Source organism: Neovison vison, chromosome 3, assembly GCF_020171115.1.
Source record: "Neovison vison isolate M4711 chromosome 3, ASM_NN_V1, whole genome shotgun sequence".
Taxonomy (NCBI): domain Eukaryota; kingdom Metazoa; phylum Chordata; class Mammalia; order Carnivora; family Mustelidae; genus Neogale; species Neogale vison.
Genome location: NC_058093.1, coordinates 29,677,148 through 29,695,792, shown reverse-complemented (window position 1 = coordinate 29,695,792; position 18,645 = coordinate 29,677,148). Strand labels below are relative to the sequence as shown.

Genomic DNA, 18,645 nt, shown 5'->3' with positions numbered 1-18,645 from the left:
GTCCCCAGACAGTTGGACAACATGCCATTCCCAAGACATTGTTGGTTAAAGGGTGCAAGTGTTTGTGGGGGTGTCCCTGAATGAAGCCAGAGTAGCACGGACAGGGGAGGGACTTCACTGTCCATCCAGCCAATTATGAGAGGGCAGTGTGGCTGTTAGGACCAACTCGGAAGCACTTACTCCCCAGGCTCTGGGAGTCTAGGATTGCCATTTCTGCACTGTGCCCCCTGGCGGTAAAGAGAGATCAACCTAGAGGGAACGGTAAAGATTTTTGAGAACAGCATCTCCCGGCTACTGCCGCAGTCCCGCTCACTTCCCTCCATGTGACATGATACGTCTGACTGGGCTGGGTCTGACTGTTGCTGGAGACCGGCATTAATAATGACTCCCAAGTTCGAGGTTTGCCCAAGCCCCAAAAAGTATGCACAGAGGCATCAGGCAGCCTAAGAGAAGGGGTTCAGTTCACCCCTCTGGGACTTGCCTGGAGCCCAAGCTACCCAACCCAGGACACCAGATAGAGCATTGCTTCCATACATTGTAACTGCCCGCCCAGATGGGGAGAGCTGTCACCTTTTGATCAGAGGAATTCTGACACAGCTCTGCTGACATAAATTACCTTTGCTCCTCCGGGTTTGGAACAAGCAGTTCACATGCCATTTTCAATGGAGATGGGAAGGGAGCTCAAGATCAGAATGGGGATGGGAGAGGAATTTTACCATTTATCAAGATATGAGTTCGGGCACCTCATTTTTATATGAAAACACTTGTGGTGAGTAGGGGATTAAAGATTCTCACAGGTAAACTGTGTATCTTCATCGCTAAAATGACAGGTGGGCAAGACCCCTTTCTAGTCCCTTCCAGCTGACTTGAACATCCTGTTATTTTATGATGATGGGGCTTCCCTCTTCCCCGGGGTCCTGAGAGGCCAAAGAGGCCAGGCTGGGTGAGGATGGGCAAAAGGTTGTTCGGGCCACAGCCAAGGGGCCCTCAAACTCAATCAGCAACACACCAACGCTAGCCCTCTTGGCTCATGGTGGGAGGAAAATTTATTCCTTCCACTTTGCCATGAACAGAGTTTCCAAGCTGGGGAGATGTGGAAAACAGTGTCCCCCTGGACACAAGGAGAACTGGCTCCACCCTCCCCTCCACCTCTACTCAGGGCATCTCAGTTGTAGGACCCCATGAGCATGCTGTGGTTCTGCAGGGGAGCAGCTGGAGGCAAGGACACTCAGCACCCATCAGACTCCTGGCAGGCCATAGGGACAGGAACGTCCAGGTTGATGTGTCCTGTGGCTCTAGGAAGATGCTTGTCTGTGGCCCCACCTCAGCAGACTCACCGACCAGAGAGAGCGTCATGCAGCTGGTGGCCCGTGTGCCCTAACACAAAAGCATGCATGAGAGGCTGTCCTGGTTTCTTCTGTGGCCCTTCACACCGTCATCACAATCTCGCCAGTCATCATGATGAAACCCCTTCCGTGCTGGCTTGTCTCCTGGGCAGAGTGAAGGAGGCAGTGCCAGCCTTGGGGTGTGGGCTGGTGCATTGCAGAGCCCAGCATCCTCCAAGTTGCAATGACAGATAATGCATAAGGAGGGAGGGGACCACCAGAGTCTGGTTAGATGGTAGTGGTGGAGTCCTGCTGGGACTCCAGAAACTTCAGTAGAGTCAGAAGTCCCTCCTCCCTCTAAGAATAAGGGAGACGTGGGGCCCCGGAGGCTCAGGGTCAGGAGCCACAGTCTGAAGGTGTTAGCTGTTATAGCTCAGCTCTCCCTGGTCCAAAGAAGGCCGAAATGCCCCTGTCCCAGTACCCCCAGCACCCCGTTCCCCCAGCCATCCCTCCTCATAGACCACACGTAGGTCCTGCAGCTTGCTGTTTTTATTTTCCTTGTGACAGACAGACAGACAGCTGGATGGCTGGGGTGGGGTGGGGTGGTCAGGACAACACAGGCAATAGGAATTGGATGGAAGGGAAATTTCATAAAAGTCAATAAATAAATAAATATGAACGGGAAGAAGGGCGAAGGCCACAGAGGGGTGGTGGGGACATCTTGGGGCCAGCACAGAGTGCTCAGAGCTGCCTCCACTGGGCTGGAGGAGGACAGGAGAGCACTGGCTCCAGCAGTCACCACCTCCAGCCCCCAGCCCTCCAGGTTCTTCTTCGGGGGATGCTGGCAGCTAGCCCACCCACCCACCCACCCCAGCTGAGTCCTCTCCTTTCCTTCCCCCACCTTGCTGCCCTTCTTCACATGCTGGCTCCTGCTCCCTAGCCCTGTCTCTGTGTCCTGTCGCTGCTTCACCAACACTCACTTCCAGCCCATGGCCCCGACACCCTGGGCTCCTTCCTTTTCCTCCTCCCCAACTACTCACACCTTTCCCAGTGGTTTCTCCCCCAGAACCTTCCTCAAGTCTCCTCTCCCTGTCCCTTGGCTTCTTTTCCTGATCTCTTCCCTGTTCCCTTCCTGCCCCTCTTCCTGCTTCTCTGCTCCCGTGCCCCCATCCCCACCCAGCCTGGCCCATGGGTCTCCCCCTCTGGCTCTGGCCTGGCTGGCATCGGCAAAGCCTGGGGCCTCTGTCCCTGCGGGTCCGTGAGGTAATAGCCCGGCTGGATGTTGCTGCTGGTGGTGTCCGAAGCCCCCGGCCCGTGTGGCTCGGGATGGGCCCTGGAATGTCCCGCGGCCTCAGCGGAACCCCGAGTGGAAGCCCAAGGCCGGGCTGTGGTCCGAGCCGCTAGGGGCTGCCTGGGTAGGAGCGGAGCAGCACCTTGTGGCGGGTGGCAGCCTCGGCCCGGCGGCGCCGCTGCTCGCCCAGGAACTCCTTGAGCCGGTTGGTGGTGAAGGTGAGAGTCTGGCGGCGCAGCTTCATCAGGTAGGCGTCCTGCAGCCACGGGTGGGCCAAGCAGTCCTGCAGGGAGGGCCGGCTCCTGCCAGGCCCCACCAGGGATGGTGAGCCCGCGAGGATCTTGCCTCCCACAGACCCAGGTCCAGGTCCTGGAGCCTCGTCCCTGGGCGAGGGATCCTGGCCGACTCTGGGGCTCACTTTCCCCATCTCTGGAATGGGGAAGGCGATTCTGCCCAACCTCACAGGGCTTAGAAGCATCAATGGCACGTAGAACCACCATTTAGTGGTAGCAGCGGTGGAGCAGGATGTTCATGGTGGCCCGGGAGGAACTGGGGGGCTCTTTGGCTAGGGCCTGGCCAGGGCAGTCTGGGGGGTGCAGGGAGTGCCAGGGGCTTGGCAAGTACGGGGCCTACTCACCAGGGGTGTACTGAGAGGACCTTTCTCAAGAAGAGTGTGGCGCTTTGGGAGGTGTTGGGGTATAGCTGGAAGGCATCAAAGCGGCCCCCCACAATCCTAGTCTCTGTTTCCTGGGGGTCCGGCTCGTAGAATGGGGAGCGTCCACTGAGCCTGTCGTGGAGATAGCTCAGTTGACATGTGTGCACTGAAGGTCTGCTCACCGTCCCGGGGAACATTAGTGTGGGGGCTCAGAGGGGCTCGATGATCTGGGAGGGGCCATGCACCTATGTTGGGGGGAGGCGGGAGGAAGGGGGGAGCAGGGAGAGGTGGCAGGTGCAGCCCGGGCGCACTCACATGATGTAGGTGAGCACCCCTGCTCCCCAGATGTCTGTGGCAGAGCCGATGGGTTCTCCCTTCACCATCTCAGGAGCTGACAGGAAACAGAGGTCAAGCTGAACCAGCTTCCCGATGGCAGGGGAGTGGGAGAGACGAGGGAGGCCCCTGGGGGCCTGAGGATCAGGATGAGGCCCAGGTCACAAGACCACAGATCCAGCAGGCAGGAGGGGAGTGGGGGTGGCCCCCAGAGGAGGTGGGGGCCATCTGAGGAATCAGCCCAGGTATGGAATGGTGAGGTCCCCAGAACTACACAGGCACCAGCCCCCCCCGATCACCTCTGAGGTAGGGCAGCCATTCACAAAGAACACGGCCAACAGCAGGGTGAGGCGCCGTGGAAATCAGCCTGGCTGGCTCTAATCCCAGGCCTGTCCCTTCTAGCTATGGGATGCTGGCAAGTACTAAGCCCGTCTGGCTCTCCCACTTCCTCATCTGTGAAGTGGGGCTTGTAGAGTAACTCCGAGGAGCAGAGCTGATGAACTAAGTGGTAGCTGGTTTCCCTCATGTAGATATATTAACAATGGATCCTGTCCCGTTTGATCAAACCCTGGCTCTAGCACTCATACCCAATATTGGACAAATAGAGCACCTCACTATACCTCTTTCTTGTCTGCAAAATGGGGATAACATTATGCCAATATCCAGGGCTACCATGATTCACTGCTTGCATACAGCAAGCACTCACTAAAGGCCACGTGAGGGAGTGAAACAGAGTGAGCCCCGGCGGCTGCCCCTCCAGTGGGAGCCCCAGCCGCACCCCCACCCCACCCCAGGCCTGTGCGGCGCCCTCACCCATGAACTCCAGCGTGCCCGTGCGGTGGCCGAGGGGCCGCAGGGCCTGGGGGTTGTAGGGCTGGGCACTGCCGAAGTCCACGATCTTGAGGGCGTTGTCGGGGGCCAGTAGCAGGTTGTCGGGCTTGATGTCCAGGTGCAGCACATGGCGGCCGTGGAGGTAGTCCAGCCCTTGTAGCAGCTGCACCACATAGGTGGCCACGTCGTCTTCCGAGTACCGGAACCTGGTGGGGGGGGTAGCCAAGCGAAGCCGGTGACCTCCCAGCCCAGCTGCCCCCCGCCCCCGCCAGAGTACCCAGGTCCCCCAGGTACCGATCGCTTAGCCCGCAGAGGAGCTCGCGGTTCCCGCAGCTCTCGGCGATGAGCACGAGGTAGCGCGGGGTGATGTAGGCCTCGTGCAAGGCCATGAGCCGCTCGTGCTGCAGTGTCCGCAGCACTTCGTACTCTTGCAGGACGCGCCGCTTGCCCTCGGCTGCGTAGGGCACGATCTTAGCCACGAAAGTCCGCCCAGTGGCATTCTCCCGGCATGCTCGCACCACACCAAAGCGGCCCCTGTCAGGAGGGGAGGGTGGGGGGACACACCACACACTCAGAGGAAAGGAGCTGGGGGGAGCAAGGCAGAGCGGGGGCCCCAGGGAGCAAGGATGCAGTGGTTTTGAGGGCGTCCTCTGAAGCCAGATCCTAGGAACCTGGGCCTATGGCTCAGCTCTGCCCCTCACTGGCTCTGTACCTTGGGCAAATCCCATAACCTTTCCAACCTCAGTTCTCCTGTCTGTGAAATGGGTGACGATAGTGCCATCTCTCTGTCTCTCAGAGTTGTGAAGAGTAAATGACATCATATGGTTAAAGAGCTCAGCATGGGGCCAGCCAAGGAAATTTGAACCCAGTAGTGCCAGGCACCAGGAAACCAGCCCCTCCCCAACCCCTCCCCAGCCCAGTCCAGGGCAGTCTGGTCTTCTCTCTGCATCCCACTCACTCCCCCCTTGGTCCTTCTTCCCTTCCTGAACCCACTTGCCTGGCTTTCTCCTCCAGGAAGGTGTAGGGTTTCTGAGGGGGCCCCTGCCGAAGAGTGGTGCCCTCTGGCCCAGGAGAGCTGTGGGGACCACCCACAGGGGAGCTGGCCACCTCCTGGGCCGGGCTGAGGCTTCTTACAGTCACCTTGGTGGGCTCAGGAGGGGGTTCTGGGGCTGGGGGCTCGGGGGCTGGGGGCGCAGACACAAAGGAGGTTACCATATACAGGGGAGTAGGGGAAGATGCTGGCTTCACCCCCTGAAGGGTAGAGGCTGGGGTTGGGGTCCCAGTGTCAGGGACGGAAGACTGGGGCTCACCAGGGGTGGCCTGGGCACTGGGTGGGGTGGGCTCTGCTGGCTGGGCAGGCTGCAGGCCTCTGTGCTTTCGTGGGGGAGTCTGGGGTGGTGGACCCACAGTCTTGAGTGAGGACAAGGCCTGGCTGGGGGGCGCTGGGGGAGGTGAGGGGCCGGAAGCAGCTGGCTGAGGGGCTGGGGGAGTGGGAGCTGGGCTGGGGGTCAGGGGTGGGGCCAGTGAGGTAGGAGAGTGAGGAGGCGGGGCCCTGGCCGGCCCTGAGGTAACAGGGGCGTCTTGGTGAGCAGCAGATGGCAGAACTGAGGAATCTAAGTGAAGACAAAGAAAAGCATCACCCTGATGCCCCCGGCTGAAACTGGGGTGCTCAGCGGCCCCTCTGTTCTCTGGCCACCCCCGTACCTCGTCCCACTGACCTTGTGTGCCCCTGACGATGACCTTCTCAGAAGGGTTGCTGAAAGGCCCTTGCCCTGCCCGGTTGGCACAGGCCACACGGAATCTCACGGTCACACCGACTGGCAGGTGGGTCACGTTGTAGTAACAGTCGGGGATGCCTGAGCTCACAGGGTGCCAGACAGACTCCCCTGTGGGCAGCATGGAGGAGGGACTGAGGCCACAGACGGGGAGGCCCAAGCTCCCAGGGCTATCCGTGAGGAACCCAGGGAGGGTGATCATGTCCTGGGCCTATGCATCTTCCGCCCCCTCCTCCCCTGCTCCCCCGCCTGCCCTGTCCCTCACCATCCACCCGCCGCTCCAGCGTGTACGTGCAAGGTGCCCGGCTGTCTCCCGGCTTCCAGAGCACCAACGCCGTGTCCTGGTAGGTCTGGGGCACCTCAGGAGGAGCTAACTTTCCTGGGATGCCTGGCAAGTGGAGGGGAGCCCCAGTGAGCCTCTATACTCAGCTTAGAGACCTTCAAGCCCTACCCACCATGTGTCATCCCTGCCCCTCCCCCCGGCCCCGAGTTCCCAGCCCAGGCTCACGGGCCACAGCCACAGTGCAGGAGCTGGTGATGCTGCCCAGGACATTGGTGGCTGAGCACTCATACAGCCCCGCGTGTCGCTTGCCCGCCCGGGGGATGCTCAGCAGCTGCCGTCCGTCTTTGCAGGACACGATGATCACCGACGGCTCGGACTGCAGGGACTGCTTGTCTAGGGCCGGAAGGGGCACAGGGGGCTGCTGAGTGAGATAGCACACATGGTCCTCCAGGTCCCCCCCCCCACAGTTGCCACCTCCCTCGAGCAAACCCTGGCCTTGGGCCCACTTGCCTACCCCCCTCTCTGGGGGAGAAGAGTTCTTACCTTTCATCCAGGAGATGTGGGGGGTAGGGCAGGCCGCCGGCAGGCAGAGCAGGGTGGCTGCCTCTCCCTCCAGCAGCACCTGGTCCTTGAGTTTGATGTGGAAGACTGGGGGGAAATCTGGGGGGGGAGGACAAAGACAGCCATGGATCTGTGGGAACCCCGGCTCGCTGGCCCCGGAGGGAGGCAGGTGCCTGAGTACTGGTGCTGCCAGCAGGGAGCAGAGGGAAAGGGTCTCTCCTCCCAGTCAGATGTGGGAAGGAGAACCCCACGCCGTGCCTTCGAGAGTTTTCTCTGGGGTGAGTATCACTCTCCAGGGTGCAGAACTATCTTTTCCTTTCATTGACCTTGGAGGATGCTTGGGAGCTCCGCTGGATGTGCACCGCCCAGAGTGGGGCCTGGCACTAAGTGAGTGCTCTATAAGCATGGGTTAAGTAAAATAAAAACAAATATGGAAGCACTAGGCTGATTAAGATTCCGTAATACCCACTCCCCCTGAGGCACCACAGGGCAAGTGGCAGGAGTCAGTGACCTGAGCTGAGACTCCTGGGATTGAACGTTACATTCAATCAAAATGTGTCGTCTCCAAAGACCTAAAGTCAAGGCAAATTCAGGGCACACCTTGGAAGTGTGTCAGTCTCCCCAACTCCTCGTCCCACCTGGGGTCTGGGGACACAGCCTTGGACCACATACATACTCCTTCAGGTCAGCTAAGTAGCGAAAGCTTCTGCAGGGACAAGAGACAGCACCTGAACAACCTTGGACCATGTTTTTTCTGTAAACGGAGGGAAACCGTAACACGAAGCTCTAGGCTTGCTGTGAGGATTGAGAGGTATGTGAGGGGCTTCGCGTGTGTCTAACATATGGCCGGTGCTCCTAAGGGTTAGCTTCTATCGCTGATGTGCTCAGGAGAGGAGCTGGGGACAGACCCGCCAGAGAAAGAGGCTCTTCCAGCAAAGCCGGCCTCTGGCTGGTGAATGCGACCACAGCTGGGCTGTGGACAGGCCAAGGTCTTCCCTGCATTTCCGCAGGCCAGGTGGCTCTTTGGTGTTTTGAGGATTTGCCTTCCTGCTCCCTGGGAAGGGTCTTTAGAAAACTCTCAATTTGGTCCCAGCCACTGGGGGCGTGGAGAGAGCTGAGGGGTCCACACATCTGGGAGCCCCAGCTACTGCCTGTCTGAGGAACTGGGAGGGAGTGGAGGTGGGGATAAGCTGGGCAGGGAAGAAATGCTCTGCTGGAGTGAGTATCAGGAGAGCCAGCATGACCTCTCCCCCAGTTTCGTGCTTCACCCCAGTGTTCCCTGAGGAGGGGCCCGCACCAAGGGTCCAACGACGCAAAGTAAATATAGTTTCACCTACGGCAGCCTCCTGACCAAGCGAGGGTACTGGGTAGGGGGAGAGGGGACGGGCCGGGAGGAGAGGTGAAAGGTGACCCCAGCTCAGCCCTGCCAGTCCTGCCCTATTCCCCCAGAGGCCAGCCCTAGTTGGTAAAGTGGACAGGGACAGCCTTCTTCCTGCAGGGAGGGGAAGAGGATAAGGTAAGGGGACACTGCCTCGGCAGGAAATCAGCCGCACAAGCAAAATGGAGCTGGGAGAGGAGTCCCAGTGGGAAGGACTCAGCTGTCCCCAGGCCTCAGGGCTGGCTTCTCTCTTTCTTTTCTCGCCTTTTCCACACCTGCCCCCACGGGCTGGCCTCCTTCCTCCCTCCTTGCTTGCTACAGCTCCCCCTGCTTTGGGGAAGACACCCAAGCTCCCCTGGCCAGAGCTGGACATGGTCACCCCAAACTCAGCAGAGGCATGGTGGGACCGGTGCTGGGGAGTTCTATTAGGAAACTGGAGATGGATAAAGATCCTGCACAGTCTGGCCTGGAGGGCCTGCGCTCCCTGAGTAACGATCCTTTCCCAAGTAGGGGGCTGGGGTGGCCCCAGGTGGAGAATATCTCTCTCCCTGCACACTTGTGCAGAGAAACAGAGCAGCGCCTATCCCAAGTCCTCCTCCCCTCAGCAAAGAGCCCTGAAGGCTGCTTGCCCCCCAGCCCCCCGTGGGGGCAGAGAGGACGGGGAAGGACAGCAAGGGTGTTCAGATCTATTGAGGAATGGAGGCACCACCCAGATTGCGGGCCTCTGGGCTAGGAGAGAAAGAGTGTCTTTGGGTGCCCATTCCAGCATACCCGCGTGTGGGGCGGGGCTGTGGGGGCAGGGGCACCCTAGCCTGTGCTCCTTTCAGAACTCCGCCCTGTTACAGCCTCTGAGGGTCTCTTGGGAGGGAGGAGGCTAGCCAAAGGAAGGTGTAAGTCTGGCGTCCCAAAGCCATCTCTGGGGTCTGGCTGCAGGGGACCACAAAGCCCAGGCCCCTGGCTGCTGCCGCGTACTATACCAGCTCGGTGACTTGGCTGAGCTCCTAACGAGACTCAGGCTGCTTCCTCACCAGGAAACAGTGACCGTGGTAAGGAGAAACGCTTACTAGGATCAGCATCTCTAGTTCGTGGAATTAGTTAATTCTGTTATTATTGCTGTTTTCCTGATCTCTGGTCCCTTCTGCTATGGCCAGGGCTCTTCAATGGGGGCTCCAACCAGCAGTGACTGACCCTGGGGCAGGGAGGCAGCTACTCACCCAGCAGGCCTCTTACCTGACTCACTGCGCACATACTGGTGACCCAAATCTTCCTGAGCACTGGCAGAGAGGTTTGGCTGTGAATAGCCCTTTTCCTTTCGTAGCCGGGAGAGGCCCCAGCGCCGCCGGCTTCGGCCTTCCCCAGGACCTGTGAAGATCCAGACCCAGAAGCACTGGCCCAGCCAGTCCCTGAAAGCTCCCGCCTCCCAGCGGCCCTGGGCCCAGGGAAGCCACGAACCTGTAACGACACACACCACACACCCCTCCCCGCCCACCTCCGCCAAGCCAAGTCCATCCTCAGGGCGTCCAGCTCTTTCTCCCAGAGCACCGCCCCAGCACTCAACGCTCCTCGGCACTCTGCGCCTGCATCCCCGCTCCATACGCTCGGCCTAGCCACCCGTGTGTCGCGGTCACCCACCACGTCCCTTGGCCCCGCTCCCTCACCTGAGGAGCCCGACGTGCCGCTGGCTTCAGAGCCCAGGGACTCGGCGGAAGGCGTGCTGGCGCCGGCCTGGGCCGCCAGCTGGTTGTGCGGCACGCCGAGGCGCCGCAGACTCTCGCCCTCCGATGTGGCCCTGCGCAGCCGGCCAAAGAGCGGGGTGCTGCGGCCCGACGCGCCCCCCGAGTCCTCGCTGCTGCCGCTACGCTGCAGCCGGCTGGACAGTCGCTCCAGCGTGGAGCTCAGCCTCCTGCGCACCGCCAGCACCGGTGAGCCCCGCGCCGAGCTGCCGCCCTCCGAGCTCTCCCCGTCCCCGCCGCGGGCCTCCCAGGCGGGGTGGCGCTGCGCCGGCGGGGTCCGCCGCAGACGGTGGGACAACGACAGCGAGAGGCGGCGGACGAGGCCTGGCTCCCCGACCGCCCTGAGGTCCTGCACGGAGTGGGAGCGCTCGGGCCGTCGGACCAGCTCCAGGGGCGTCCCCGCTGGGCTGGGCCGGTACATGCCGTCCTCCTCCCGAGCCCCGCGGAAGGGGCCGCGCTCCTCCGAGCGCGAGCGGCTCAGCAGTCGCAGCCCCCTTGATAAGGGCGACTCTCGGCTGCGCTTGAACTTGGCCTCAAACACAGCCTCGGACTCCAGGTTCTCGATGCTGCTACTGAGACTGCTACCTGGCCTGCGGGGCACGGTGGGGACCCGAGCTTTCTCCACCAGCACCGGGTGCGCCCCAGCTGTAGGCACGGGCTTCTCAGAGGCTCCTGGAGCTGGGGAGGCCACCCGGGCAAACACAGCTGGGTGGGGTCTGGGCTCGGATGGAGGCGCCCCAGGGTCCTGCAGGGAGCCTTGCGTGTGGCCTGAGAGCTGGAGCGACTGCATGATCTGGGCATACGGTGTGAGAGGGGGCACTGGGCTTTGCGGAGCCACTGGGGGCTGTGTACGCTTGGGGGCTGGGACTGGCTCTAGCTTGGGCTTTGGGCTCTTCTCTTGGGCAGGCTGGGGCACCAAGGGCTGTGGGGCATCACTGGGTGTGGTGGCAGGAGGCTTCAAAGACTTGGGAACACTGGATTTAGGGGCGCTGGATTTGGAGGCACTGGGCCTCGCAGGGCTAGGTGGCTGGGCCTCGCTGAGGGCAGACAAGGAAGGAGACTCCTGGAGCCTTCGGGCCCCAAGCCTGGCCACGGGGATCTCAAGGGGCGCCCCAGCACGGCGGTGCCGGCCCCGGGGCTCTGCCTCCCCCTGTGAGAAGCTGCTGCTCTTCTGCAGGCCCCATGTCTCAGGCGGAGGCTGGTGGCGCGGTGCGGCCTCACTAGATGCAGCCCGGGCCAGGCGGGGATCCCGGGTGCGGCCCCCCAGGCTCTCTAACAGAGGGCCCCTGAGGCCACTGACCTTACCGTCCTCGGGGCCGCCCCGCAACAGCCGCTGGCGCAGGGCCTGCAGCCTCTGGGCGTACTCGCCCTCCCCCAGGCCACCCCGGGTCAGGCGGGTGGCCCCCGGGCTGGGGCTTCGGCGCTGCGGCAGCTCCACAGAGGCTGCCTTGTGCAGGCCCCGGCCCGGCTCCCGCGGCCCGGCCCGGGGCAGGGCGCTCTCAGCAGAGCTGCCCCGCCGGAGCTCCCTCCGCTGGGGGCTGGACCCAGCTTGGGGCTCCTGGCCTGGGGAGGGGAGGGCCTCAGGGCTGGGAGCCTCCTGGTCCTGAGAGGGGGCCCGTCCCTGCTCCTGCCAGTCCATAGGGGTGGTAGCCCCAGCCTCGGGGGTCCCCAGGGCCTCATCTTCTGTGGGAATGTCAGTGAGGGACACCCGGGAGCCCGAGAACTCAGGCTGCAGAGGTCGGGGCACCGAGGGCAGCTCCTCCAGCTCTTCCTCTTCAGAGTCAGAGGAGGAGGAGAGCCCCCCGCTGGGAGGTGGTCTTCTGGGTACAGCTACCCACACCCGCTCTGGGGGTGCCCGCAGCAGCTCCGGGATGGGGCACAGCACCAGGTGGCACTTGTAGCTGATCTGGGAGCGCTGGAGACAGGGTCCTGGGGTCAGACCCGAAAGGGGCCCCTGGTGCCAGCCTGGCCCACGTGAGCCCACCTCAGCCCCAGGAGCCAGGGAGAGAGGCAGAGGGTCAGGGAACAGGGGTGAAGCTGGGGACTGAGACAATAAAAACTGGATGAAGACAGCTGAGCAGAAAGTGAGGGCACATGATAGGAAAACGGCAGATAGAGGGAACAAGTGCAGAGGGAGAATGAGGGAGGCCCAGAAGCAGGACCCAGGGACACTCACCTGCCACCTCCGTCGGGAAAGGAACAGCTTCAGGTGATCCGTGCTCACCTCTGCGCCCTTGGCCTGTGTCTGCAAACCCAGGAAAGAGGGCCTGAGGCAAAGTCCCCCACAACTAGACCCTCAGAGTTTGGCAGTGGAGAGACAAAGTCCACAGGAGGGAACAGTGGACTGAGCAGCCTTGAGTCTGGGCTCCTGGGGGTCCCTTCCCCCTCAGATCTGTCACAACTCCCACAGTCAAGAGGCCTATGTAGGGACAAAATCCCTGAGCCTAACTGGAGCGGCAGAACCTCAGTGGTTCTCGGGCTGGGCTTTGGGGCTTACATCAGGGCTCATGGCCCTGTCCTGTTCCACTGGCTGCCCTCAGGAGCTGGGGCTCTGGCCCCTGGTGTGGGCTCTGCTCCCCAGCTCACCATCTGTCCCTGTGGAGATCCAGCATCCCAGACATCTGGAGCGTTGGTGGGCCAGACCAACACAGATGCTTCCCTCAGCCACCCACCCAGGCTGTCCTTTTCAGAGCTCATTTATGATCTGAGAGCCCAGGCTCCTACTCCTAAGGACAGATACCAGAATGACCTCAACCTTCAGTTGACCCAGCAGAACACTCAATGGATGATGTATTCAGACACTCTTTCTGGGTCATTTGCTGAACCCCACCCCTCTGCCTGGCATTGTCCCCTGCACCGCTGGGGTTTGAAGATGAATGAGTGAGCATTCTGGCTGCACGGAGCTCAAAATCACCAGGCCAAGCCAGCCAGGCCACCCACCAACTGCAGGGCGGGACAGAGGTGGACGCGCAGGAGAGAGGAGGACCAGGGCTGGTCTCAAGAGGCAGGGAAGAGCCTGCTGATGAAGCCCCAAGATGAAGGTTGCCTAGACCTGTGCCTTGGAGGCCATGATACCCCAGCTTGAGCCTCAGTTTCCTTAGCAGCAAAAGAGAAGTAATAATGTCTTCCTTCATGGAGTTGTTGAGAGACTAACAGACCATGTGTATATAAACTGCCTATAATGACGACTGCACACAGTAGGTGCTCAATAAATGTAGCTGTTAACAATGTTCCCCCTCCTCCCACCTCTTGTACCATTGCCTTGCAAGACTAGACTCACTTTGAACCAAGGATGTTCTAGGGTCTCCTCGGCGGTAGGCCTCCTGTAAAGGAATGCAGGTTAAGTGAGCCAACCAATAAATGGGAACACAGGGCCTGTAAGGAGTTGGGAGACTGAACGCTTAAGGTCAGAGGCTGGGGCAGGAGTGGGGGCTGGCACAAGGGGACTCTGCAGGCTGGGGGCTCCTCAGGGCCCAGCACTCACAGCCGGTCCTGCACCAGCACTTTGATGAGGAAGCCCCGGGCCTCCCTGCTCAGGCTCAGAAATGTGGTCTCCTCGAAGGCCACGTTGTAGTTCCGAATGTTCATCAATGTTGTCCGATCGTTTTCCCCAACAAAGGGGGAGATTCCCGTCAGACTGGAGAGGAAGAGGGGACTTGTGTGAGAGGGGGACAGGGCCCTGGAGCTGAGGCAGGGACTTCTGAGGGATGCCAGTGTCTAGGGACAGGGTCAGGCCCCCCAGGGCTATGGAGAAGGTAGAGGCCGGGGGATCCGAGCAGAAGGTAGTCTTTCAGACTCTTGCCTGTCCTGCCCCACCCCAAGCCCCCGGTAGATGAGTCCTGCCTTGAGAACTGGGCACGCAGCTCCCTGTCCTGGGCCCATGCTTTGGAGGACCTGTTGTGTCCCTCTAGTCATGGCCTGTCCCTGAGGTGAGGAGTCTGTGCCGAGGGGATAAGCGACCCTGAACCTGAGCCTCCCCCTTCCAGGGCCTGTTCTGAACACTCAGGGCCTCACAGTCTGCTGCCTAGATGGCACGAAGCCAGTATTGGCCTCTCTCTGTCCAGCCTCTGAAGGAGGCTGCCAGTGTGCCCGCCCTGTACGGATGAGCACAGTGACAGAGAGAGCTTACGTAATGAGGGCATCCCCCTCATTCACGCATGAGGCCTCCTGCAGTGCAGCAAGGGGCAGGGGTGTGGAGGAGAAGCGGTGGGCTGCAGGCCCCAAATTGCTCTCCTGTCCCAGGCTCTGGAAATGTTAGGGGTTGGCCTGCTAGGCGCTCATTGAAAACCGGGATCCTGAGTGCAGAGGGGTCCTTACCAGAGGAAGGCAACAACGCCCACAGGCCTGTGAGGAAAGGAAAGTAATAAATGGGTGAGTGGACAGCCGACCCCCCACGAGAAGGCCATCGTTTTCCACTACCACCCATCTAGTGAGGAGGGGCCTCACTGGGTCAGATGGGCACAAGGATGCCTCCTCCAGGGAGGACTCTCAACCAAGAGGTCCCAACTTCCCTGGAAGAGTCAGGGTCGTGGCAGGGCCAGCCCAGGAAGCCCAGAGGAGTGTGGGAACCAAGGGGCTGTGTGTTCCTCACGGGGAGGCCAGGTGGCTACAGAGAAGGTTCCACACCTAGGGGTGATCAGGAGCTGAGGCTGGACAGGGCTAAGACCTCGCGTGACTGGGTCTATTCTGGTGAGGGGCAGGTAGTAACATGGGCAAGAGGTCCCCGTGAGCTATGCCACCAACCTACTTCAGAGAAGGAAGCTGGGCTTGGTGAAGGTCCTCTCTGCCAGTGCGCAAGTCCCCACCCAGCATGACACGGAGGGAAGCGGGCCCGGGCCACCCCTTCAGCTCTGTGGGCCAGCATTATTACCAGATGTCAGTGACTCCAGACACAGGGGTCTGATTGACGATTTCGGGGGCCACGAACTCAGGTGTGCCGTACTGGCAGTACTGGGGCTCTCCTGGAGTCAGCTCCTGGGCATTCCCAAAGTCACAGATCCTCACCTGCTCTTCGCCCTCTGCACCATCCCACACCATCAGGTTCTCCGGCTGCAGAACAGCAGGGAAATCATGGGAGCTAAGTGAAGCGGGGAGGACGCCCCACCGCCTGCCTCCCACAGGGGCTGCCTGCTCCCCACTCCCCACTTGCACCTCACCTTGATATCCAAGTGCAGCACATGGTTCTGGTGCAGGTAGCATATTCCCTCCAGCACTTGCTGCATGTACGCCCGGATCTGTGGAGACGGGAGGCCCAAAGTCCATGGGGAAAGGGTGGGAGATTATGTTTGATCACTGCCAGTGCCATGGCAAGAAGTCAGGCTATGCCTGAGAAGTGGTCTTCAGATGGCTGATAAGGTGGTTGAAACAGATTTGGGATTTCTGAGATCTAGGGCTTCCAAGTACAGCTGCACAGGTTGTGCATAGCACAATTATAGGAGGGAACCATCTATATTATATTAAATAGAACTGTGCAGTATACAATTTATACTGCCCTACAGGGCAGGACAGCAGTGAGACTGAATAGAGTCTAGGTGGCGCTCTTTCGGAGAGAAATGTCTGGGGAATGCTTACTTGAGGAGACTGGGTACCAAGAGAGGTAGGTGTCACCACCACCCCTGGCCTATTCACGGCATAGATGGCAGGCCCAGGACCCGCCCCTCAGTTCTTAGAGCTCAGGTGGGTAAACACCAGTGCCCAACCCAACCCCTACCACCCACTGCCCTCACCTCAGACTCACACACGGTGGGTTTCCTGGCCATTCGCTCCAACAGCTCCTCTGTGCATCTGCGTCCCCGATCAAGGAGAAGAGTGACAATGCCAACTTCTGGGCCATCCCTGAACAGTGCCCTCCACCCCTAGAGCTCAAGGCAGATCCCAGCTCTGCATATTTCTCCTTCCCCTTAAAGCACAGCTAATACCAGCCTGCCACTGTGTCTCCAGCACCAACCCCCACTGTCATATGGGTGCACAGATGGAACCACCCTGCTTGACCTCTCATTTGCTGCAGGATCTCAGGCCAGTCACCCAACCTCTCTGAGCCTAGGTTCCCTCAGGCATAAAATGGGGATGACATCTCTCAATGACCCTGTTAGATATTTAAAAAGATCAAGTTAGAGCAGAATTTTGTTGACCGTGGATGGACCTTCCTGCCTATATTTGAGAATGACCCAGAAGCCCATGACAGGTAAGAGGGGCATGTGGCTGAGGTCTGGGTTCTAACAGTGCCGACTGGGAGGCAGGGATGACGGATATGGTCACCCTGCTAATGGGAGGGACAAGTGGACCACCCAGCATGCTATGCACAGTGTGGCTCTATTGAACCCAAGGTCTCATGAGAGTCTAAAATCCATTCTTCGTGCAAACCGCCTCCCCAGTTCAGCTGGTGCAGAGGCTCATCTGAAACGGAGTCACTCTGAATGTTTGGATAGACTGTTCTGCATTTCGTGCACATGCCTTTTGTTAGCGGGGTGACCTTGGATGAGTCACTTAACCTCTCTATACGTCAGTTTTATCAGTTATAAAATGGGGATAAAACGGGGGCGCCTGGGTGGCTTAGTCAGTTGAGCGTCTGACTCTTGGTTTCGACTCTGATCACCATCTCAGGGTTGTGGGATTGAGACCTGTGTCAGGTTCCACATTCAGCACAGAGTCTGGTTGGGAGTCTCTTCCTTTCCCTCTGCCCCTCCCCCCATCTCCCTAAAATAAATTAAAAATTCTGAAGAAAATGGGCATAAAAAGATTCCACGAGATCACACAGGAGGATTAAGTAGGTTAATAGCTGTTGAACTCTTAGTGGCTGCCAGGCATACACTGAGTGCTATGTAAGTTTAAGCTAAGAAAAGGCAGTGGAGGGACAGGGGCTAAAAATGGCTGGTTTTTGCAGAAGTCTCCAGAATCTGCTCTGTAAAGGCCTCACAAGATGCCTTCAGAACTCCCAGCCGTCCGTGGGAACATTTCCCAAAAGGGGGCTGGTGCAGCCTGTCAGTGGGGCCTCTTTGTAAAGTGTAAAGCATGTTGCTGATTGGCCACATGTCTCCTCCCCACCCGGCCTATCTCAGGATACAGCTCAGTGACCATGACCAGTCCCCGACGCCTCTCAAAGGCCTCATGGAAGTAGAGGACGCAGTCATGCTGGAGCCGGGCCAGCAGCCGGGCCTCCCGCCACGCTGATGCCTTTGGCTTGGCCTGGCTGGGGATGAACTTGGCCGCAAACTCCAGGCCGGAGCTTCGCTCCACCACGCGCCGCAGGTAGGAGAAGGCACCCCTGGACGATGACACAGGGAGGTGAGGGGCTCGCAGCACACCCCCCACCCCAGCACTCCATGGCCTAAGAGCCTCAGAACCAGGCCCCCTTTGGCTCCCAGGCACCGCGCCCCCTCCTAGCCCCACACCTGCCAATCTCTTGATGGATGTCGTAGAAGTCGCTGAGTCTCCTTCCTCGCTGTTCCTCCGCTTCCCCGGCCCCCTCTACCTCCATGGCTGTCTGAACTGGTGTTAGGTGGGGCAGGCAACAGAAGGATGAGGGCAGAGACAGGGCCAGGCAGGGCGGATGGAAGAGACAAAACAAGAGCAAGAATGTCAGCCTGGGCTGGGGTGCCTGGGCTGGGGTGCGAAGGGTCTGGCGAGTGGCTCCTGGCCCAGGGCTCACATCGCCTTCCCTGAGAGTAAGCGCTTTGCCCTCCTCCCCTTGCATGCGCACCTGAACGCACAGCCAGCTCGGCTTTGCAGGAGACCTCCCCGGCGGGGTTCCGGGCGGTGCAGGTGTACACCCCTCCATCCTGGGTCCCCGCGCTGAGCACCACCAGGGAGCACTCGTTCTCTTCGTACACAAAGCTCACGTGGCTACTCTCGGTCAACAGCCCCTTGTCCTGCAGAGGCGGCCGAGGCTTTACTGCCCAGGCCTGGCTTTACGGTCCCCCTAGATCCACCTCCATCTCCATGCCTGACACCCAGTCTCATCCCCACCGCGGGCCCAGGAACTCTTCGGCCCCGAAGCCCCAATATTATCTCTGTCCCAAGGGCTTTGCTCACAGCCCCGGGAGCCTTGCTCCCTTCAGTACCCTGAATCAGCTCCACTTTTATCTCCCACTGATAGCCCTGTGCCTCCCAGTTAGTCCCCTGGTTCCTGAAACATGTACCAGCATCACATGGAACTCTGGGTCCCACTCTCTTCTCCTAGCCACACCTCTGAGAACACCTCTCCAGGTTCCCCTCCTCCTAAGGTGGCCAAGACTCCTCCTGTACAGAAATCTGTCCTCCCTGACCTGCAGGCTCCCAGCTGGCCCCATGCTAGGATCTCCCCCCAACCCCTGCCGAGGCCTTTGTCACCCTCTAACCTTGTACCACATGATGTCTGGCAATGGCTTCCCCTCCACCACCACAGCGAAGCGAGCGGTCTCCCCAGCGTCCACCTCCACATCCTCCATGATGGACTCAAACCGAGGGGCCTCTGAAACACACAGCCCAGGGTAGGGGGTGGG

The 18,645-nt window shown here is 60.1% G+C and overlaps 1 protein-coding gene across 1 annotated transcript in view; it reads right to left on the bottom strand.

Moving 5' to 3' along the window:
• Positions 1-2,205: 2,205 nt before the first annotated feature.
• Positions 2,206-18,645, bottom strand: part of SPEG (striated muscle enriched protein kinase) — a 48,120-nt gene continuing 31,680 nt past the window's right edge. The window contains 25 exon segments of the mRNA XM_044241665.1: positions 2,206-2,918; positions 3,254-3,403; positions 3,587-3,662; positions 4,418-4,641; positions 4,730-4,931; positions 4,934-4,969; positions 5,433-5,475; positions 5,477-6,048; positions 6,154-6,321; positions 6,476-6,598; positions 6,719-6,886; positions 7,037-7,153; positions 9,663-9,794; positions 10,091-12,080; positions 12,342-12,410; positions 13,446-13,488; positions 13,650-13,802; positions 14,483-14,509; positions 15,036-15,214; positions 15,322-15,399; positions 15,892-15,949; positions 17,229-17,429; positions 17,557-17,653; positions 17,865-18,033; positions 18,502-18,614. Coding sequence (XP_044097600.1) covers positions 2,726-2,918; positions 3,254-3,403; positions 3,587-3,662; positions 4,418-4,641; positions 4,730-4,931; positions 4,934-4,969; positions 5,433-5,475; positions 5,477-6,048; positions 6,154-6,321; positions 6,476-6,598; positions 6,719-6,886; positions 7,037-7,153; positions 9,663-9,794; positions 10,091-12,080; positions 12,342-12,410; positions 13,446-13,488; positions 13,650-13,802; positions 14,483-14,509; positions 15,036-15,214; positions 15,322-15,399; positions 15,892-15,949; positions 17,229-17,429; positions 17,557-17,653; positions 17,865-18,033; positions 18,502-18,614 — 5,381 coding nt within the window. The 3' untranslated portion in view covers positions 2,206-2,725.